The 22,318-nt window shown below is 50.7% G+C and overlaps 2 protein-coding genes across 13 annotated transcripts in view; one reads left to right on the plus strand and one right to left on the minus strand.

The window, feature by feature from the left end:
• Nucleotides 1-1,791: 1,791 nt before the first annotated feature.
• Nucleotides 1,792-4,755, plus strand: LOC128154514 (chemokine-like protein TAFA-5). Of its 2 annotated transcripts, none has more exons than XR_008239361.1 (3): nt 1,792-1,902; nt 3,098-4,035; nt 4,375-4,755. XR_008239361.1 is itself a non-coding variant. In XM_052815284.1 (3 exons), the coding sequence occupies exons 1-3, from the start codon at nt 3,112-3,114 to the stop codon at nt 4,381-4,383; spliced, it is 276 nt and encodes a 91-aa protein (XP_052671244.1). In that variant the 5' UTR covers nt 3,040-3,111; the 3' UTR covers nt 4,384-4,755. The 2 variants fall into 2 exon arrangements, 1 of the variants encoding a protein (XP_052671244.1); XM_052815284.1 differs by lacking the exon at nt 1,792-1,902 and having other exon boundaries at nt 3,040-3,250; nt 3,908-4,035.
• Nucleotides 4,756-6,820: 2,065 nt separating this feature from the next.
• BRPF3 (bromodomain and PHD finger containing 3) overlaps nt 6,821-22,318 on the minus strand; it is a 34,023-nt gene continuing 18,525 nt past the window's right edge. For 3 of the 11 annotated variants that reach the window (XM_052814663.1, XM_052814662.1, XM_052814661.1), the window contains 5 exons: nt 21,144-21,241; nt 19,079-19,176; nt 16,915-17,069; nt 9,193-14,181; nt 6,821-8,310 (listed from right to left, as the gene is read on the minus strand). In XM_052814663.1, the coding sequence (XP_052670623.1) occupies nt 13,998-14,181; nt 16,915-17,069; nt 19,079-19,176; nt 21,144-21,241 (535 nt within the window). In that variant the 3' untranslated portion in view covers nt 6,821-8,310; nt 9,193-13,997. Of the gene's footprint in view, nt 8,311-9,192; nt 14,182-16,914; nt 17,070-17,090; nt 18,903-19,078; nt 19,177-21,143; nt 21,242-22,318 lie in introns of those variants that run through there. The other 8 variants (XM_052814654.1, XM_052814658.1, XM_052814656.1 and 5 more) reach the window with 8 other exon arrangements.

Genomic DNA, 22,318 nt, shown 5'->3' on the forward strand with positions numbered 1-22,318 from the left:
GATGAGCAAACCAGCAGCGCTGGGGGCTGGGGAGAGCCTGGCCAGGAGGGAGCAGGTCCCCAGTGTCACCAGGGCCAGCCACTGCCACCGTGACGAGGACAAGTGCCCGTGTCCTGGCTTGTCCCCACCAGCTCACCTGTGCCCCAGCACGGTGCAGCCCCTCTCCCATCACCTGCTTCCAGCACAGCCTTGTGAAATAAAACACTTTCAGGTGTTAATGGGAGCAAATTCTCCGGTCCGGGGGCTGGTGGCAGCAGCTTTTCTCTGCGGCAAAGCTGGGGTGTTTGAGGGCTGTAAACACCTCAGGAGAGTTTCGTGGAGCCCTCTAACCCAAGACTGCATTTTTGGCATTTTTTCCTCTCCCAAATGAAGCCTTTATGGAATCCCCAGGGGAAATTGCATTACATTCCTGTGCCGTTCATGACGATAAATGGTGACTGTATCTGCAAGCCTGTTTCTGTTGGATGCAACCAGGATTTTTTTATTAAAGCGTGGAGCCTGAGGAGCTGCAATAATGGAGCCCCGACTGATTCCTGCCATTGCAGGCAGGTGGGCTGAGAGATGTCCTGAGGACAAAATAAAATCAAGAGGAGGGTGGAGGGGAGAGGAAACCCTCGCGATGAGACTAGGGCCACTTTGAACTATGGGCCATAAGGATGAGAGATGGAAAAGAGCCTTGAAGAGAAGCTGATGGGCTTGAAGATGAGGAAGAAGGGCTTCCCAGTCCCAACCCCGTGCCCGGCTCCAAGTGGTGCCGGGGATACGGCACAGCGGCTCATGTCCCTCCCGCTCGCAGACTCACGGATTCAAGCTGGGCGAGCTGAACGGGGAGCGGGGCTGCAGCCAGCCCAGAGCCGGAGAGGGGTTTCCAAGTGGCTTAAAATCCAAGGAACCCCGCTGCATCTCCTCCCGGCCCTTTCTTGGGACCGGAGCCCACCTGGGCAGGTTCAGTTGGCTCATACATTTCCCTGGCAAATGCCACCTGCGTTGGCCAAGCCACAGCCTCGTCCCCTTGATCCACCTCCTGCCTCGCTCCTCCCGGCACGTGCTGCCTGCGCCGGCCAGTTACTGGCTCTTTCGGAGCCTTTTTGGGGAGGAGGAAAAGTTTTCCAGCAGCTCAGGAGTTTTAGGGTTTCTTCCCAGGAGGTGGAAAGGGCCAAATGAAGCACCCGGAGTGGGTCCAGTCCCCTTCTCCCAGGAGACAGGGAGAGGTCGAGCAGTGGCCTCAGCTCCTGGGGACGGCCGTGCCACCGATGGCTGGAGGAGAAGTGGACGCTGGCTCTGTTTTCTTCTCTTTTTCTGTTCCCAATGGCCCCAGGTTGGGGGGGGGCTGAGCTGCAGGGGCTGCAGCATCCCCCGGAGCCCAGGGCAGGAGGGGGCAGCTCCCACCGAGGGGGAGCGACTGGGGGGGGGGGGGGGAAGTGGGGATAGAAATGGGAGTTGGGGATGATGGAGGGAGCTGGGGACAGGGATGGGGATGAGGACTGGAATGGGGTGGGGGGCACTGGGGCTGAAGACACGGCAGGATCCACACCGAGGGGTGGGAGAGCTGCACCGGGGGGGGGCAACCAGGACCTCCACCGGGCTGGGGGGGGTCCTGCATGGAGTGGGGGGGGGGGGGGAGGCTGCAGCTTCTCCCCTGCGGTGGGGGGTGCAGGGGAAGGCGGGGGGGGCTCCTCTCTCTCCTCCCTCCCTCCCGGCCGGCTGGAGCATCCCTCTCCCGCGGCGGGCGGCCCCGGGGCCGGTGCGGGGCGGGGAGGGGGGGGCCGGGCGGGCCGCAGCGCAGGATGCCGGGCGCCTGGAAGGAGCGTTCCGCCGCCGCGACCATTTGCTGCTTCCTCCTCCTCCTCCTCTTCCTCCTCCTCCTCCTCTGGCTCCTCTCCTCCGCCCCCCCCCGAGCAGGTAACGCCGCCACCCCCGGGCCCCCCCTCCTGCTCGGGGGGAACCCGGCCGAGGGGGCTTCTCCTGGGGGGGGGGGGGTTGCACCCCGTTAGCAGCGTGCGGAGCGGGGCACAAACTTCTCCAGCTGCTGGGATGGGATTTGGAGGCGGGGGGGGGGGGTTCAGCTGTTTGCAGGGGGTTCAATTGGAGCTCCCCAGGGAGGCTGAGCTGGGCTGGGGGGGGGGCTCTGGGCAATGTGTCCCCCACTCCCTGCAAGGTCCTTACCCCACCACCCCCCCCCCGAGCTGCTTGCGAGACTGTGGGGACCCCCAGGGTGTTGCTCTGGGGGGGGATGTGCCCCCAGATGGGACGGGGCAGGGACCCCAGCCATTGCACCCACCCCCAGCCGTGGGACCCTCGGGCCCGGGGGCTGCCGCTAGCCCTGCCGGAGGGTGCTGGTCCCACACCCCGAAGAGAAAAAACCCCCAATAAACCCACCCCAAACCCCAGGAAATGCTGCCCTCCCCCCCAACCCATCTGAACTTCGCCACCTTTGAACTATCCTGCATGCAGCCGCAGTTCCCAGTGTCCCAGGGGGACCGGGAAACTGGGAGAAAAGTGGTTTGAATTCGCTCCTGCACGGCCAGGAGGGTGCTGGGCAGTGGGCAGGATTGCCCCGGCCCCAAAAGGTGGGCAATGAGGGGGGGACCATGACCATTTCTGCCCCAGCAGCTCCTGTCCTGCCCCGCTCCCATCCTCGGTCCCATCTTCCCATGAGGCTGGGGCTGGTTTTGGGCTCAAGGTTTGAAAGCAGCAATTCGTGCATAAAAATCAGTTTAAAAGCAGAGGAAAATAACCCAAAATTTAGCTGAGGAGGGGGTCGACCAACCTGGAGGTGACACATGGCATCTCCTTCGCATTGCACACCCCGTTGCATGCAGCCCAGAAATGACCGAGACTGATTTTGCCAGAAAATTTCACCCCAACCAGGTTCATTCGGGGTTTTTCCCTCCTGATTTCTGGGGTTTGCCATGAAATTGCAAACCCTCTCGGCCAGGCTGGAGCGGAAGAGGGTTTGCCAGCCCTGGGTAAAGCAGCACATTGTGGTGCTGGGGATGGGTGAACCCTGGCCCCGGACGAAGTCGTTCCAGGGCCCCCCACCCGCCCCGAGTGGGCTCAGCGCTACGGGTGCCCCCTCGCACCCATCCCCTTGCAGGGCAGGAGCTGGAGATGGGGACGTGCGAGATCACGGCGCTGGATCGGGACCTGAGCCACCCGCGGCGGGCGATCACCCGGCAGACGGCACGCTGCGCCTGCCGCCACGGCCAAGCCGCCGGCACCGCCCGCGCCAAGCCGGCCTGCGTGGATGGTAACGGCAATGCCGGGGAGGGGGGGATCGGTGCTGCTCCGTGGGGTCCCACGGGAGAGGGGGGTGCAAGGGCCCATGGCTGGAGATGTGGGTCCTGGCTGGCGCAGTGGGGCTGGTGGCTGCTCTGGCCTGGAGTCGGAGCCTGGCAGTCCTTGACAGCCCCTTGTCCGCCCCTTTGCCCCGCCTCTGTCCTCTCCATCTCCCTCTCCCACTTTCTCCCCACAATTTGACCATGGTCCTCTGCGCCCGTCTCTGTGGTCCCCAAATTGGTCCTGTGCTGGATGAGCTTATGTGCTTCTTCCCTCCATCTCTTCACCCATCCCTCTGTCCATCCCTTCATCCATCCATTCCCCTCTGTGTCCTTCCATCCACTCCCCTGTCCATCCCTCCATCCACTCATCCCTCCCTCCCCTCCTTCCATCCACACACGTATCCCTCCATTCATCTACACATCCATCCCTCCCTGCATCCACCCATCCATCACCCCTCCCTGCATCCTTCCCTTCATCCTTCCATCCATCCCTCCATCCACCCACCCCTTCATCCTTCCCTCCACCCACTCATCCCTCCCTCCATTTTTCCTTCCATCTCCACCTCTCCACATGCCTCCCCTGCTCCCAAATATCCCCGTCCCCGTCTCCCCCGTGCCTCCGGCAGCCCGGCTCATCGCCAGCCGGCAGTGGTGCGGGATGGAGCCGTGTGAGGAGGGGGAGCAGTGCGCTCTGCTCCGAAACCGCTCGGGCTGGAGCTGCATGAGACGACTGGGACGAATACAAACCATCACGGTAAGTCCTTCTCTGTGCCCCCTGTCCCCACTCCCACCTTTTGTCGGGGAAACTGAGGCAGGGCTGGGTGCAAGGCCAATGGGAGCAGGGAAGGGGTCGGGATGCTGGAGCCCCAAGAGGGGAGCCTTTGGAGGGGGGGAGTACGTATCAATGCGTGAGGGGTGGTTTATTAGGGGCCCAGAGAGGCTCTTGGGGTCAGGGAGAGGGTTCGGTGCCCCCCCACGCACCCACCGGTTGTGTGCACTGGGACCCCCCCAAACCCAGCGCAGCCCCAGCTCCCCCCGAGCCTGCAGCATCACTCGGCACCCATGAAATACTGTCCCAATATTTTTCCCGCAGGTGTCCTGACCGCAGCCAGCGCGTGAGGATGAGGGGACTCGCTCCGGAGCCGGCGGGACGAGCCCGGGCAGGGAGCGGGGTTTGCTCGGTGCTGCCGTGTCATGGCCTTGAACCCCCCCGCCGGTGCCAGCCGAGGGACTGGCCGCCTCGGGCAGGGTGGCTGGAAGGGTCACTGGGCTCCCGTTCACCCCATGGGCTCCCTTTGCCTGTGGAGGGTCCCCTGGGGCTCACCGTGGTGAGGAGGAGGAGGAAGAAGAAGCTGTTGGGGGTCCCAGTTTCCAGCTCCGACCCCCCCACCCGTCTGCAGGCCCTGAATTTTGCAGCAGTTGAGCAGCATTATTGCCTGACCCGAATTTGGCCGCCTCTCAGGGTGCAGGGAGCTGTGGGTGCTGGGTGGGGGTCCCGGGGACGGGGGATGCTGCGGGTACCCAGGGGCAGTGGGGGGGACAACCCTGCTGCGGGGGGGGGTGGGGGGTGGGTGCGGGGCTTTGCAGGGCATTTCACCCCCACGGACCCGGCTGGGTGCTCTCTGCAAGAGGCTGGCGAGGACAGAGGCAAAGCCAGCGGCTTCGAGGTATCGATGGTGCAAGGAAATAAAAGTCAGCTTTATTACACAGCTGTGAAAAGTGCTGGTTTGTCGGGGAGGGGTGGAAATTGGCCCCCTCCAAGAGCTCCAGAAAGGGCCTGGGGCAGCCCTAAGCCCCCAAATCCCTGCCCCATCCACTGCAATCAAGTCTCCAAACCGCTAATTGGTGGCTCAGTTTAATTACTTCAAAGGGATTTTCAGGACCTGTTGCCCTGGTGCCACTCAACGAGGGGCTGGGGGCGATGCTATCACAGACAGACCACCCAAAAACCTGTGCCGAGACCCCACCCAATTCATTTCATGCTGACCTCCCTCCCCAATCACCCAGCCATCCTCTCTGCCCCACCACGGTTTGAATTTCTTGGCGTGACTCCTCGCACTCGCTCATCTCCCCCATTTTGGGCCGGGGGGGGTGGATGAAGCCGGGGGCGAGTGCCGGGGCTGGGACCGGCACGGGCACCGCGCTGCAGCTGGTGCGCCTGGAAGATGCCATTGTCATGGAAACCTTTTAGCCGCAGAGTAATTCAGTAAGTCATAATTTCATTTGTTAAAAGAGGAAAAGACGGGGCGGGAGGGGGAAGCTATTTTATTAATATGTAATAATTTCATCCCAAAATGTCAGCCGGGAAGTTAATAGGCAGTGGCTGGGCTGAGGTGGGTCTGCAGCTGCTGGTTTTTGGTGCTTTCCTCCACAAAAGCAGCTTCCCAACATCCCTCTTGTTGCTAAATCTTTCCCTCCCGTTTCTTGCAACAGGTGGAAATCGTGAAAAAGAAGTAAAGAACTCTCCTTTTAGTACCTTCACCGACATCTGCAGCTCTCCCTGAGCCAGGGAACACTGCACACCATAAATTCTTCCTAGTTATAGGACTCCAAATTAAGGTATAAAGGCTTGAAATACTGACAGTAAGACTTAGAAAATTTTTTTCCTTTTTTTTCAGTCCCCCAAATAACCCACAAAATTACAGCACAAGGCACTGTACAGCGGAGGGTCAGGGCGGACTGCAGCAGCAGGAGGAAGCGCCCGAGGCCCTGGGGATGCTACAGCGCATGACAGCCAAGGGTGCAGGGTCTTGGGAAATCAGGGGTTTTTTTTGGTCCATCAAACCAGCTGCCCTGGGGGAAAGACTAGGAATGGTGATAGGGAGCTTATTTTTGCTTTAAAACACTAAGGCATTAAAGTTGCAGTGCAACAGCTCCAGCAAGATGGCCAGGAAGGCAGCGAGGGGATGGCTGGAGCATTCCAGGGTGATGCCCAGAGCTGGGCAGCAGCGGGATGGCTTCCCAGCGCAGTCACATGCAGGGCAGACCTGTGCTTTTTGTGGTTTTTGCACCCTTAGGATCAGGATGATGCTCCCTTGCCTCCTTCCCGGCTGTGCTGCTGCTCCTGCAGCTCCGCCGGCTCCCCGGAACCTCGGCCGCAGCTAATGGCTGCGATCAGACTTACAGGTCTGCCCAGATTCACCTGCCCTGGGTATCACATTCCAGCTCCTCACACCATTCCCTTTAATTTAAATTCACCTGGAGATAGAGACAAGGGTTTCTTTTAAATCATCTCATCCCCACCAAAGTCCAAATATCCTTTTCCCACCACCCAGCACCCCACTCAATTAAGTACCTGCCAGCTCCCCTAACCTGGTCTCCAAAGAGCCTCTTCCCAAACCTTCGCCCTCGCTCCGCGCCACTTCCCCAGCCCATGCGCGGCCCCACAGGACCCCTGCGGTGGAGGGAGCGGGTCCTTCAGAAGGAGCCAGGGTTGGGCAACAAGAAGCAGCTTAAAATTTCCTCGCAAGGTAGAAGAAATAATTTTGCACAGCTCCAACCAAGAATGAGAAATGAAAGTTCACGCTTCAGCAAGCGCGTCTGCCTGCAAAATTTATTTTATTTAGCAATGCTAATGGACTAATTAAAATACATTAGCATGACACTTTCATTTCCTTTCTGATCAGTGTCGAAGTAAAAACGGAGTTAAAACACATGAGCTATGATGCAACTTCTTCACCAGCATCCCAATGCAAGTTCCCATGACAGCTCAGCGGTGCTGGCAGCCCTCCTGGCTTTTCTCCGACGGCAGGAGCTCTCCGTGCCCGTGGAAATGCCCAGCGTGTGCTGTAGCTGCAGAGGTTCCCTGGCTCACAGGGCTCCATGGCTTCGCACCGGGGTCACGGTGCTGCAGCTCGTGGGGCTGCACAGCTCCATCACCTTGCAAAGTGGAGTTGGACTCCAAGCAACCTGTACCGTGTGCAGGGGCTATTAATTTTGCTCTAATGAGCGTTGATCAAACATGGCTGATGGGCAGGAAATCTGACACAGCCAAAATAAGAACCGGGGCAAAAGATTGCCATGCACTGGTCTCAGGATGTGTCGCTGCCTGTCCCAGCAAACTCGGATCATGTCTCTGGCCAATGGTCTCCATAAATCCCCAGGCAAAGCTCTAACATTTATTTCCATTCATTGAAAATGTCTTACTGGTTCCTTTATTTCTTTTCCATCAAACACTCTCTGATGGATGGCGGCGGGGGAGAATGGCAGCTGCTCGCTGCTCTGTTATTAAAGTGCCGCTTTTCGTTGTCTTGTACAACAGGCTGGTTGTTTGCTCCAGCCAGCGGGGGATCTGATTAGCCAGAAAATTAGGATATAAAATTTAATATTGTGCTTTTTAGAATGAGCCAGGTGGGTTTTCTTGTGTTCTGTATTTTTTTTTACTGGAGGAATTCTTTTAAGAAAATACCTACGGGTGGGAAGAGAGGAGTTGATCAGGACAGTGCCAAGAATGAAGTCAATAAACTGGAGAGAAAATCCAGTTTCCCCATCCATGTGAGCACTGCGAGAGCCATCGGTTTCTAGCACTGCCCGTCCACCCTTTCTCTGTCTGTCTGTCTGTCCATCCCCCCATTTTGGCTACCCCTGTAACTCTGGTGCGTCGCTGAAAACCTCACCGAATTCCAATACACATTTTACAGCCTCAGCTTCTCCTTGCTGGGTCAGGACCGTGGGTGAGGGGAGGTTTCCTGCCAGGAACAGAACTGAGATGCAGCTGAATCCCAACGGATTCACCCCGGCATCTCCCCAGCACCGTCCCAGCTCGCCTGGCTCACACCAAGAGTGGCAAACAAAATATAGTTATTTCCATTATCAAAAGGGCTCTGATCAGAGCAAAAGCTGGGCTTTTCTTTAAGGAAAACACCTGCTGGTTGTGGAAATTTTTCACAAAACCCTTCCCCAGCCCGGCCACACACTCCTTTTGTATTTCCCTCAGCAGGGAGCGAGGCCCAAGCTCCGTTTGCCATCAGCTTCACCTCCTGCTTGGCACGCACTGAAGTGCTCCTGATCTGCAAACGCTGCAAAACGTCTACAGTAAAAAACCAAAAAAAATACTTATAACCATTTCCACAGATGGTAGTAAATAAATAAGGGCAAATAAAAATTCCAGGCATGCTTAGAAAAAAATCCCCTTTCCCTTTCCTAAACCAGGCTACAATAAATGCAGGACTTCTTTAATTACTTGACGGTGTCAGTTTAACATCAGCATTACATCAGGACATCCCTCAGTCAGGGACTGTGGACTTAAGGGCACTAAAACTACACTTGGGAAAAGTAAGTAACTGCATTTTGGAGCCATCTCCTTGCCAACTTCCCACACACCCGATGCTGCCCAGCAGCTGACGGTGCGGCTGTTGCAAGGTGCTTTTCCCACAGGAGGTGCCAAGAGATGCCCATTCCCAGCCCCTGGGTTTGGGTGCAAGCTCCAGAGAGGAGCTGTGAAATGTTGGGAGAAAAAGGGATGCGGGTTGTGAAAGAGGAGAGTGCTGGAAATTTTAACGTTTCCCTTTTTCATGCACCTGTATGCTTGCACACACGCTACAACACACGCCAAAACCATATGCACCATCATTAGCAGCTTCTTGCAAGCCCTGTGCATGGTCCCAGACTGTTGTGGGTCTGCACGGCTTCACCCCAAACGATTGGGGGTCTGCAGGGACACACACGGCATTCCAGGTTATGGGTCTGTGCCAGACCCTGCGTGCGCAGTGGGTCGGGCTGCCCGCAGGCATGATAGATGCTGTGAATATTGATCACCACTGATGAATCCCTGCTGTCCCGCTGAGTAATTACAGCGCGTTTCACAGCGGAGCATCATCCATCAAAGGCTGAGCAACACTAAAGAAAACTAATCACACACTGGAAGCAGAGCCCCCGTCTCCCTCGCCTGCCCCTCCCTCCTCATCCTCACCTTTATCTGCCCGTCCTGTCCATCCATGCTGCCTTTCTTCCCCATCTCCATCCTTCCCAGGTCAGACTCCCCTCCCCTCCTGAGCTGCAAAGGGGCCCTGGCTTGCCCCGAGGACGCGGGCTGCCCACATCTGCTGCTGCAAGGAAGAAAAATAAAAATAGTTTGTGGCTTTCCTCCTAGCTGCTACCCAAGCTCCAGCACTCCAAGTGCTGAAGCACACGTTAAATATGTATTACCCACCTGCTACTCTCCCTCTCCTCCCCATCGCTGCCCCAAGCCCCCACTCCCCACCACGGTGGCCCTCACCCAGGCCAGTGTGGGGACCCTGGCTCCAGGGGCTGCCAATCCTGGACACATCCTGCAAGGCACAGCCCAGCGAGCCAGGGCTATTTTGGGAGGCCGGAGCAGGAGAGGATTAATCCTCAGCACGGCGGCACCATTAGGTTTTGTCACCTGCTATCCATCTGCCTCTAAGGAGCTGGCTCCACGCCGCTCCTTCCTTCCCGTCGTTTTTTCTCACGCAGAAAAGCCCGAGGCCAAACCCATGCACAGCGCCTGGTGTGAACTCCCCTGTCCTCACCAAAGGGGACTGGGACCTCCCCAAGGGTCTGGCTGAGTCACACACAGTGGAGAAATCTGCCCCCGTTTTCTCCTGAAGCATACTTGCATTGCATATATATGCTATGTCTATATAGAAAGTGCTAATTATACTTACCAACAATTATAATGAGCATGCAAGGAGAGCTGTCCCCTGGATGTACCTATGGCTGTGGGTGTGTAGTCAGTACTTGAAAAACTCATCCTCTGTCGGTGTGGAAGCAGCACTTGCCATAAGGAGACCCATCCCACAAATAAATACATGTGTGTGAGCACCTACCTGTGGGCACCCAGGGCTGGGCATGGCCCCTGCACCCCCCCTGCACCCCTGAGCCAGTGCTGCAGCGGCCGGAGGGGCACGGACCACCCTGCTCTTGCATTTCAGTCTCCTCTGGGAGACTTTTTGAAGGGCACGTCCACAAGCAAGACCCTTCTCTGGCTCTGGGACATAACTCGTTCATGGCCATTACCTGCCACCCTTGCGCCCAGCACCTCGATAAAAAAACAAAATTCAGAAAATTAGGAATGGTTGCAGAAATCCAATGAACTTCCCTTCCCCTTGATCAAAATCTGCCGGCCTTCAGTGTCGCCCCAACACCAGATGAAGAGCTATGTCCTTATCTGGCCAGCATGCCGAGCCATGGGATCTTCTTGTTCTCATTGATTTTGTTTCTTCTTTTTTTGCAACTCTGAAAAGAAACACGGAGAAACGGATGGGGCAGGGCTGGTGGCTGCACCTGCAGCATTGACAACACCAACCAACATGCACCACGTAATCAAGGGGAAATTAAACTTCTCTGCCAGAAAGTTTTGCTTGCAAAACTGCAAATTAATCACTGGTTTCAGGCAAAGGTGCCGTTGGTGGCAGCCCCAGGAGATGCTGTTGCACCAGCTCCGGAGGGACAGCGGATCTCGGCAGCTCCCGCAGATGCTGCTGCCAGGGCTGGATCCAGGCAGGGCAAACCCAGCTTTACAAACTGGTATTGCAGAGACCCATGGCAGCCCTGCCTTCAAATTGAAGGCAGAAGTATCTGAAAGGACAAATGTATTAGGGGGAAAACAGGAATTTAATTACTCAGTATTCAGTATCAGTTGGAGATGAGGGTCAGGGACCATTACAGCATGGCAGCTGCTGGGGACGAGAGATTATTGGAAACTGGGGCTTTTCACAGATCAGGCTGACAATTGTCTGAGCCTAGGAGGCAGAGGATGTGCCAGCAAGGCAGGCAGAGAGGCTGGGCAAGGAGGTCAGAGCCAGGATGAGGCCTCGAAGCAGGTGACCGTATCTGTCTCCTGCTGAATTTGTGGTGCTGGAGCTGACAACAGGATGGCGGGAAAGAGAGGGAAAAGCATCCCCTGGCTCCTGCAGGGTTTTGCATCACAGCAGTGGATCTGTGCCTCTGGCCCCAGAAGGGCTTTGTGCTCGTGGTGGATGGGAACGATACCTGCATCCTCGGAGAGCAGCAGCTTCCAGCGAAACCCGGGGTCTGCACAGAGGGGCCGAGCAGCAAAGGGGTCCCGATGGTGCACCACCGCCTGCGGCAACACGAACCTGTGCAGGGAGGGAAAATGCATCTTAGGGAAGAGAGACAATGCGAGAGCCCTGCTAAGATGAGAAACCCTCCCCAGCCAGGAGCCAGGGACCAGCCCGGCTGCAGAGTCCGGCCCTGCCATCGCCGCATCGCTTGGCTCCTGTCTCCGTCTGCTGGCACATCTCACTGCCCACGGCCCGGCATCGCAGGAGCCCTCAGGCCCACCAAGGGCCACGGACATCACCAGCAGATGGGATTCAAGCCCCCAATTCCCAATTCCCATTCCTTCGGGGCTCTTGGCCACCCCCCGGCGGGATGCCATCCTGCAGCACCCAACCCTGTTACCCATTGCACAGGGAACAAACTCACCTCGTTTGAGGCAGAAACATCCCTCCGTGTGTCCCTTCCCTATCACTGCTCTTTGCAACCGCTTTACGCCTGCATTTAGGACAACTGGGACGAATAAACACCATCACGGTAAGTGGGGTCCTGGACCTCAGGACAACACTAGCAAGGAAGGACTCTTTTTTCTTTTTTTTTTATACATTAGAACATTTATTTCTCAGAGAGAAAATATAGTCTCAGACAGTCAGATTATAGTAGGTAAAATTAGCATTTTTTTTCTTTACAAGCATAGATTTTCTTATTACCTCTCTTATACCATCTGATATAAACAATTCTAGAAAGCAAATAAACTCACTTTCTACAATAAATAGAGCGATCTGTGCTTTACAGCAGACTGACAGTAACGTTTAGGTCCCGTAGCAACAGCAGGATATTAGCCAATTCCAATTCTAAAATGTCATTTAAAAACAAACAAAACAAAACAAAAACCAAAAAACCCAACTCCCAAAATCTTAAAACATATACACAGGTCACAAGTCCACAGCTGAGCTACCACCTGGAAAAGTGTATGTTCCGTTAAATAAATTACACTGTGTGCATATAAAAGACCCAGCAACACAACTGAGGACTTCAAGAATGGTGACAATAGGTCTAAATAATTTAGAACAATATTTTACAACTATATACACAACATCCTTCCCTAGCCACACTCCATAGGCTTTATTATTATTATTATTATTATTATTATTATTATTATTATTACAAAATCCTATGCCCCATCTCTATATGTTACAGGAATCTTCCCTAAAGTGTGGTTCCATGTCCCAATGTATAAGAAGTGGTATTTTAAAAAAGTAGACCAAGTAGAAATGGCAGTGATTACTCCCCACTATTCATTATTATTATTAATTATTATTATTTTGACCCCACATTCTCTTCAGTATGAAAAAGTTAAAATAATAAAAAAATATTGAGTTAAAAAGTGAAATGATGATATTCAATCTACAATCTTGCTCTGCACCTTTGGTTCTTAAAATGGGAAAGCAAAAAGGGATACACAACAGAAGAGATCAGAGAAATCATAATGTCCTTGGCTAATAGAAAAGGTTTTGTCATCAAGTTTCCAAACATCAGTTGTCCCTGTTTTTAAAATGCAAACCCAAAAAAACAGGGATTGTCTGCAGAGCTGGGTTTACTTGGGTTTTAATGGATGACAACGCTGGAGACCCACACACCAGGGAAAGGATATGTGTGTGTGGGAGAAGGCGAAAAGGCAAAATGGTCGTGTGCTCTAGTTAGCGCTTGGTTTCAACCCAAACCGAGCCAGAGGAAAACGTCAGAGACAGAAAAAAGGGAAGAAAGGAAGAGAAGCCTTACACCAAATGTGCATAAACCAACACAAAAGATGTATCTCTCTCCAACCCTGATCAACCTCAGTGCCTGCAAAGCTGCTCCAGCTCATTAGGCACCTCCAAAATTAGTTTTACTTCTTAAAAAAAGGAAGTTATCTTTGCTTAGACTCAGTATTGTACTAAACCATGATATGAAATGTTACTGGAACAAGCACAGTCACAGAAATCAGAATTTAAATGTGAAACTACCAAATAAATTTCTAGGACATACACACACACAAAAATCAGGTAATTTTCTTTTTGTATTTAAAGCTCTGTGCATCTATGCATGTAAGTGTGTGCAGCAGAGGGGAAGGTTACCAAAAAATCTCAAGCTTTTCTAAATGCAGTGACAGAAATCTAACATGAAAACACTACGTACGTAGGCAGGAAAATTGTAATGTGAACTCCCAGCTACGATTTTTTTGTTTAATGCGATGGGACAATCAATGTCATTTAAAAAAATGAAAAGGCCAATGATGGTTAGGGTAAATTTGGCACAATAAAGTCCAGTTGGGATTTCCTGGTTCAGTTACAGTGGTGACGGGTTCCTGGGAATTACTTGGGCTGGCTGATGACTTAAAAACCCCGGCGGCACGGGGAAGGCAGGGGCGAGGGAGGGTGCATGAGGTCCGAACATCCCAGAGCTGTGCTCTGGTCACTGCATCAGCTCACCTTGGCTCCCGTCACCTGGCAGCTTTTCCTAACTACCTTACTCCTGGCCCTGTAGACTATACACTTCATCTCCTGCCAGCTCTTCAGCAAGACACATTCAGAAAGAAGCTGGACAGGCTTTTTGGCACATTTCAGGGTACTTCAAGGAGTGCTGACAGCTGCTGGGAACGGCATCCCCTGGCCGGTCAGTGCACAAGACGGTCCACTCTGCCAACGCAGAGAGCGCGGGGTCTGGAGGAAAAGGAGGACCAGCCACCCCGACCCCTTACAGATAATTGGACGTAACGAAGGGATGATCTCCCCGCACGCGGCTCATGTGAATCATGGCTCGGTCGTATGCCACCTGCACAGACTTGCGGATGCTGGTTTTTCGTCCTTCCATCATCTTTAACTTGTCCACTGTGTCATCCACGCCGAGGGGATAGACTTTGTCACGTGGAAGCCACTGCCTGCAACAGAAAGCCCCATCACCGAGGGCATCAAGAGGGGAAATGGGGAAGAAAGAGCAAACACCTGGAGGCCTCTTGTCCTTGCAATGGTACACCTGAGCTCTCTGCAGGAGGCTGACTGCTCCGATGTGCCTGGCTCTCGTACCCACTGCATGGCTGCTGCAGGCCAAGGAGTTTGTCCTAAGAGTTTCCAAGACACGGCCAAGTACTCCAGCTCCTCAAGCATTCCCCACGTGTCTCAGCAGCAATTAGTCACTGGTTGTCATCTCCTCCTCAGGAGCAGCTATGCTCATGTGATCTATTTGCTTATAGTTAACACCCCACAATGATGCTACAAATGTTTAAATGCCTGCATTTGACATGGAAGAACCACTCGTAGGCAAAATGCCTTCCTGCGCGAGCATAGTTTTCTCTCTCCTTGGAGTCCTTACTCAAGGCTTTCAATGATCCTTGGAGCTCCAGAGGAAACTTGGAAATTCCTGTGTTCCACAGAGCAGCAAATACAGGGACTTCCATGGTGGAAACTAAGTTTTTATCCCCGAGAAAGCTCTGCCATGTTCCAAGAGACTGTAAGCATCAGGGTTTGGGTGGGTAAAACTATCTGAGTATCATCCAGAAACAGGCAGCTTCTAGTAGACACAACCCAAGCCCAGGTTGACCCCAACTAACTGATGACTTAAATTGCAAGTGCTTTGCTATAGCAAGTTTTTATTGTGCAGTCATTAGCCCAGGTTAACTAGCACACCCAGAAACATGCCATCTGTCTTTCCTAACAAAGTCCAGCCCCCAGGAGTTCAAGCTCAGCCACTGCTACCACAGTTTAATGCATCTCCCAGCCAGCCAGCATGGGCAACCCAGGGCAGCTCAGCTTATCTTCACCACAAAGACAACAGCCCGATTTCAGTCTTTGTGACCCGTCTGCAGCATCACTGAAGTCAGCAGAATTTGGATCTGGCACTTAGAGGGGTTTTTAGGACTTTCCTGAGGCTTCCCACAAACTGCAAACAAGGCTCTGAGTGGCCACTTAAGAGTGTAAACATCCACCAGAGCTTGTCTTCAACAAGAGCAGGGCAAAGCCAAGGAAATGCTGATTTTTATTGGGAAGGTAGTTTCAATTACAAGTTTGGATTTAGATTTTTCAAAACTGATGACTACAGCAACAGGAAGCATGGCACTGCCATTGATTTTCCACTAAAAATCGTTAGTACTTCTTTGAAGAACAAGCTCTGTATCAAGTGGTTTTGGTAATCAGGGACAGTGAAACAATGCAGTGTACTAATGAAAAGCCTCAGGAGCGTGTTCCTTGGCACCTCTTTTCCCCAGAGGACACAAACATACTCATCAAGTGATGCAAATGAGGTCCCCTTCTCAGCTTCCCGAGAAGACAGCACATGCTTTTCCTTTGCCTGTGTTGCACCTTGCCTCCATCTCTTCAGACTGCATAAAACACTGCAGCAGCCCCAAAATGTAGGGGGAAACACTCCCCCTTGCTGCTTTACCCCGCTGTGTGTTTGGCTCTGCTCTCTCCCCGTGATGCACCTTCCCTCCAGCCGTGACACAGCCTCCGTGCAACGTTGACCTCCTTCCTCCAGCCCCTCACCCTTCCCTGATCTCGTGGCTCCCTGCTCTTCCAGGGATGCCAGCAAAGACCTTCCCCAGGAGACTAAGGAGGAGAAGGGCTCTCAAAGTACTACAAGGCTCCTTTTTAAACTTTTGGTATCTTATTTTATAGAGGCAGCATCAGAAGAGGCAAGCCTGTTCTCTCCTCCATTCCCATGTGCACCCCAATGGCCCAGCATCCGCCTTGTCCGCAGCATAAACTCTTTGGATCTGTGATCCCAGCTGCACACAGGTATTGCCTCCTGTGTGACAATTTATTTGCTTGGTTCATGTTCCCATTTGGCATTTGCTGCTTAAATAATCCAGCAGGTTCAGCATGCAGCTGCCTGCCCCTCCTCCCTTGTGGGGACTCGCCTCTTCCAGCATAATTCTCCAATTCTACAAGTTTCCCATTGTTTCATACATGGATTTCAAAGCCTTATTGCTTATTTTTAAGGCACTTTAGTGGTTTGTGTCTTCTTATATCTGGCTGGGTTATTGTTACTGTGTGAGCACGGTCAGCCACTGATACTAAAATCAGCAGATTCAGTCTGTCTGAGACAGAGCAGTAAAAGGCCTTGAGATACTTCACTTGCCCTGAATCAGGTGCTTACACCTACATTTTCCATCTTAAACAAGTATCTTGATTTGAAAACTGCAGGTGCTCGGCACCTATGAAAAATCAGGCAAGTCTAAATATGGAATAAACCCAGCATTTTGAAAATGTTACCCTGGAGATTTTTGGCAAATCTTTTGTGCAGCAGTGGAACTGGCTGCTTAGTCTGCTGGTGTTTTAAAGTAAAATGTTCTCTCTAATTTGCTGCAGATTTTGACTACTAAATTGGCTCTTCATGTGCCTCAGTATTTTTGTGGTGATGTGACCCCTGGGTGAAGGATGCTGGGCTGTTCACCGTGGAAGGGGAGCAGTCAGATGTTGTATTCTTGGGCAGGGAAAGTAGGCTGGCTTCCTTATTTAGAGTCTTCTTGACTGCTGCGTGTTTAAATTCTCCAATTTACATACAACATTATCATCATCATAATCCCTGTATGCTCCCATATACCAAAGATTACGTTGAATCTTCCCTCTCTGCCACAGCACTCGCCACAGGCCCCCACCTGTCTGCACACACTCACCAGGTTCTCCTGTTGTCAAAGAAAAGGACAAGGAAGAGCTTTTCTCCTGCCTCTGTCTGCCTCTGCTCCCCCAACTTCAACACATCCATGGGTGGGACTGGGATGGGGACTCCATTGTGGAGCAAACCCTCGCGTGGCATCTTGGGATCGATTATCTAGTGACACAGGGAAAGGATATTTAAGCACAAAACCTTTCAAGTACTGCAGAGAATGCCTTTTTTTTTTTTTTTCTGTTCTTTCAGTCTATCCAAGCTAGGCAATTAAAATCTACTTAGGACAGATAAGCAAAATTGCTTGTCCTGTCTCAGCAGCTCCTTTTAAAGAATTCTCCTGTCCTCGAGGCTTCTCCTGTGGAAGGGACACCAGTCAGTCCAAAAGCCAAGCACCTGATCTTAAAAAAGGGAAAGGATCTAAGTATGTGGTTCTGTGTGGATGTAGATGCTTTTAGACTAACTGGTAATTTAGTACAAACTCAGTATTGTGTTCAGCAAAGGATTTCCCTCCCTCACTGCAAACTCATACAATAAGTGTAACACCATTGCTGTACTCAGCAGGCATAATGCGATTTTACAACAGCTCCATTCTGGTGCAATTCAGTTGACTTCAGCGGCATTGCTCAGATTTATACTGCTATTAAATCAGAATCAGGCCCAATATTTTGAGAGAGTCGACAAGCAGTGCCAGCTTTATCAGGCTAGGGGAACGCAGACTATAGTCATTTTGGAGAGAAGTAACAACAGATGGATCGATTGTCCCATATAAAGCAGAAATGTCAACATCCAACATTTGTGCTATGTGACCACAGGAGGAGAACGAAACAGCAAAGGGTGGATGCAATACTCAGTCTTCTCTTCTTTGCCTCCTGATCTTGGCTCCTAAGGGCTTGAAAAAGCAGCTTGGCTTTGACATTGGCCAGCTGTAGGAATTCATTAAGACACTTTACCACAGCAACAGATTGCTATAAAAAAAATACCTTTTTGGGGGGCAATCTCAGTGTTTAAAGCCATGCTAAGCATAGTTTAACTTTGGCTGTAGCCACATGAAGATCTAAAAGTACTTTGGCTGGCCAACACAGCTAGCAGATCCATAGCTGTTCCCTCCTCTGGCCTCCCACTTAGAGTAAGAGCATGGATGAGGGTCACTCTTTTAGCAGAATCTGCCCTTTTTGACAGCATCAGAATTGTGCTCAGCCATGGCCAGGCATACATGCTGTGTCAGCTTATGCCCGGTTTCACAGCTCTGCTGCTTGGATGTAGAGACCTGTATAATTTCCATGATGACTACACTTGCTACAATTTCTCAACAGTCACAAGCGCTGTCTGTCTTAACGATCCCAACCATAAAGGTACTTAAGGGGATGGCTGCAGCCATGCAGAAATTACGTGGAGCAGAGATGGCAGGAAGAGCCACATCTCAAGGGATATATTTAAAAGTAGCAGAAACAACAAACCATAGTCAGCTTATCTTATGTTCTTACTTATATACTTACTTCAGCAATCTCTGTTGATAACTTAACAAGCACTTAAAAGCCTGCAGTGGTACTGGCACTTCCTAGCAACAGCTGCATGTCATGTCTTGCTTTGGAACCAAGCACGATGCTCACTGAAGCCAGGTTTATGGCTTTCACGTTCATAGTCAAATATCCAAAGACGGATAAATATTAAGGAAATATCATTCAAAGGACTAGGTGCAAACACATGCATATATTCTCATATTTAAATCAAACATATGGTTATTGCAAGAGGATATATACATCACAAGGCCAGTTGGGCACCTATATGTGGAGATGTACTCACTATATAGGAAAAGGTGCAGGCAGTTAGACACCAGTGGAACCTGGTGCCTGCCCTTACAAAATTTAGGTCTTCTCATGCCAACAGTACTGATTACTTTCCCCATACCTGCAGAGTGAACAGGAGAGGAGAGGAAAGATCTCCTCCTATCCCTGGCACCGAGAGACCAATGTTTTATGAATCCTCTGCAATGCTCTGAAACATTGAGCACAGGGAAAATTAACTGTGCAAAGGGGAAAGAAAAAAAAAAGCACATATTGCATGATTTCGGGAAGTTTTCCTTTTCTGTCTGGTTACACTGCACACTAGCACTGTGTTCTGGACTACCTGCGCTGCAGGTACAGGCTGCGAGAGAGCAATGGGGTACTTACCAAGGCAGGGTAGGAGGGATAGCCACGGCATTTGGCCCACACAAGCTCCAAGGGCTCCAGCTCAGCCTGACTCTCAAAGGACATCAGGAGAGTCCTGCCTAAGGGACAGAAGGAGACATGGCTTAGGAGGGCAATTACTAGCAATGGGGTTATGATAACACAAGAAACCACACTGTCATCTAACCCAGGCATGATGGTCTGCACTGTCTCAGTAGCAATTAGCTAAAACAGATGAACTACTATTGTACTTAAAACATACTGACAATATTTTTGTTTTAATTTTTTAACCTATTTGCTTCTGCGGCAAGCAGAAATCTGGAATTTCACCTTTTTTTTTTTTTTTTAACAACAAATCTATTGTCCATCTATTCATCACACAAAAGCATACATCTAATCATTACTGTGTGCACATACGCACAATTCCAAACCATTTCTCTCAGTCAAGATCTAGAGCAAAATGGAAAGCCACTTATTGTTTGTACTTATATGCATTGGGTATCCAAACCAGAGGTGATAAGACACACATCTCATCTGTAGTAAGTTTATGATAAAATTTAACATGCAGTGAGATCCAGCCTGGCCACGGTGAATGTCCAGCCTTCTTTATGCTCTGTCAATACAGTCACGTTCCACATTAAGATAATGCCACAGTCTCCTAAATCATGGGTCTAAGTCTATGCATGCGCATAGCTTCAGATGAGCTCTTCAATATGGAAATATTAATCAAATTCAGTTCTGAAGTGAATAGCTGCTATATCACTGAAATCAAATGGGTATACAAGAGATTAATTTGGTCCATTAGGCTCCACCAGGCCAAATCCATCCTCAGTGGAACTGATGAAGCTGTATCTGAGATTAATTTGGACCACTGTTCAGAAAGCCCCTTTTTATTCCTCCTAAATACAAATATCTAGACGATTCTGATACCATATACTTTGGGGCTATTTGATCTCTGCAGGAAATGCCTGGTTCTAGTTGACAGAAGTGTATTAGCCATCAAATTTTTCAAACTTAAGTTAGAAGAATTGCAAAAGATCCATTCAAGACATGAATAACTAACCTGCCAGCTCCTGACCCTGGAAAAGGAGTAATTTTCATTAATGTGAATTTTACAGCAAGTAGTGCTTGCTCAGGGAGTGGGGGGTGGGGAATGGTCAAACACTGGCTTTATCAGAAGTCAAAATGAATCTAGAAAATGCTGAGTACAACCCAAATGAGCACACTGCCAAGATGGATCTGATATGCTTCTCCACTATTGCATTCCAGATGTATTCTTCCATTAATGAACTGATGTTCTAAAACACAGAATTGTCGCACTGATTCTAATTCTCCCAGTACCAGCCCCGCTCTGTAAGCTTATCTCCAAAGCAGATTGCTGAGCACATGGGGTCCAGGATAATAACGGTTCCCAGGGAGACAGGAGCCAGCGCATGGGAGCTGTACAGAAGGGCACAGGCATAACAGGGAGTCAAAGCTGAACTCTGATTTCAGCATAAACCTGCAATAACTCTATTATTAACACACCATAAGAAAGACAAGAATCTGGTCGTGTGAGCGCTGGAAGATTGGTGTAGTGCCTTGGGTAGTATTAGAGGAGTGTGACTTAATTTTACTGATGTACAGCACAGTCTGACAAAGATGACTTTGTTACAAAGACCTTGAAAGCAATGATAGCAATACAAAAGGGAACAGCTATGAAGTCATCTCCAGAGAGACCCCTCTTATAATTATGATTTACTGTTTGTATTGCAGTGTCACTAAAGAGGACTAGTCCCAAAACAGGAGAAAGCAGTGCCAGGCACATTACACACACCAGACCTACAGAAAGCACCCATCCAAGGGGAACACAGGGCACAGGCAATCAGCAAAAACCTTTTATAGTAACGTAAATTTGTAACAAAGCAGGTAACGCATGGGCAGGTCAGCAGCCTGATCATACAACATGGATAGTTTGTGCAGGGCTGGTTCCCGGCGTGCATTGAGACCTGCTCCCTCTGGTTCAGATGGATGTCAGCCCTACGGTGTGGTGGGACGGGAGCAGGGTGTGCTGTACGGCCATTCTCACCTGAGCTGCTGTAATCAGAGTCTCCATTCACACCTTCCAAAAAGGGCACCCGAGAAAGAGCTGGCTTCCCTCGACTTCGCTTGGGAGGCATCAAACCACTATTAGAAAGATATGGAAAATTAAGTATTAGGAGAAAACAGATTGCCCTTGAAAACAAAGCCAAGTAAATTGATTCCTCAGCTCTGTTTAAAATACTGCAAAATTACTGTACTGGTGCACCCTTGACATGAAAAGAACACTGAATACTCGAGCAAAATGTCATCAATATGCCTCTTCTGGTGCAAGTACGCTGGACATCACCCCAGCTTTGCCATGAGCAATGAAAGGGGCTTAGTGGAAACCAAGCTATGAACATGAGGAAGAAACCCAGCAAAGACTTCATGTTGGCAAGCATATATGCAATTGGACTCTATCAGCCCATGTCCTGAACATCCTTTCACCTCATTACTACAAACATTTCAGAAAATGGACTATCTCCACCTCAAGCAATCATATTTTTTCACTTACTGTAATTCTTTCTTTTTTTTTATTTACAGTTTTCTAATAACCAGCACATTCTGAGTGAATTTGGTGCTCAAAGAGTGCAGAAATAGCAGTAAACGGAGCTGTTCCTAAATAGAATAATTGTACAAGTTATCCATGAGACATCAGCTTGTTTTTAATTCCTTGTTTTGTGGGTGTCACATAGCTGTAATGTAATTTTTGCTATGTGAATTGCTTGCAATTATTGTAATAAGCACTTACACCGCACTTTTCATCTTCAAAGTACTATACAAACATCAACTAACAAGTCTCCACGCTCCCCTGTGAATTCAGATTTGTCTCCCTCACTTATAGATGCGGAAACAGAGGCAAATAAGCTGGGGCCATAAAGCCAAGACATGGTTTAAAGGTGAGTTTCCGGCTCCCGGTCCTGTTCTGAGAGTATCCTCACCCCATGAAGGATTTCTACATGACTCAAGGGCCCTCATTTAAATGACACTGCAACTATGCGTAAGTCCAGGTCTCTCCTTTTTGTTCCCTTTGGTGCAGCTCCTTGGCTTACGATAAGTTTATTGCAAAAGCTTCTTGTGAGATCTGCACAGGGGTCATGGTAGCATCCAGCTTACAGAAGAAGCAATGACTGAGCTGAAGATCTGGGCACACAGCCCAGAGAAGAAGGGAGAGATGAAGAA

Source organism: Harpia harpyja, chromosome 19 (assembly GCF_026419915.1).
Source record: "Harpia harpyja isolate bHarHar1 chromosome 19, bHarHar1 primary haplotype, whole genome shotgun sequence".
Taxonomy (NCBI): Eukaryota; Metazoa; Chordata; class Aves; order Accipitriformes; family Accipitridae; genus Harpia; species Harpia harpyja.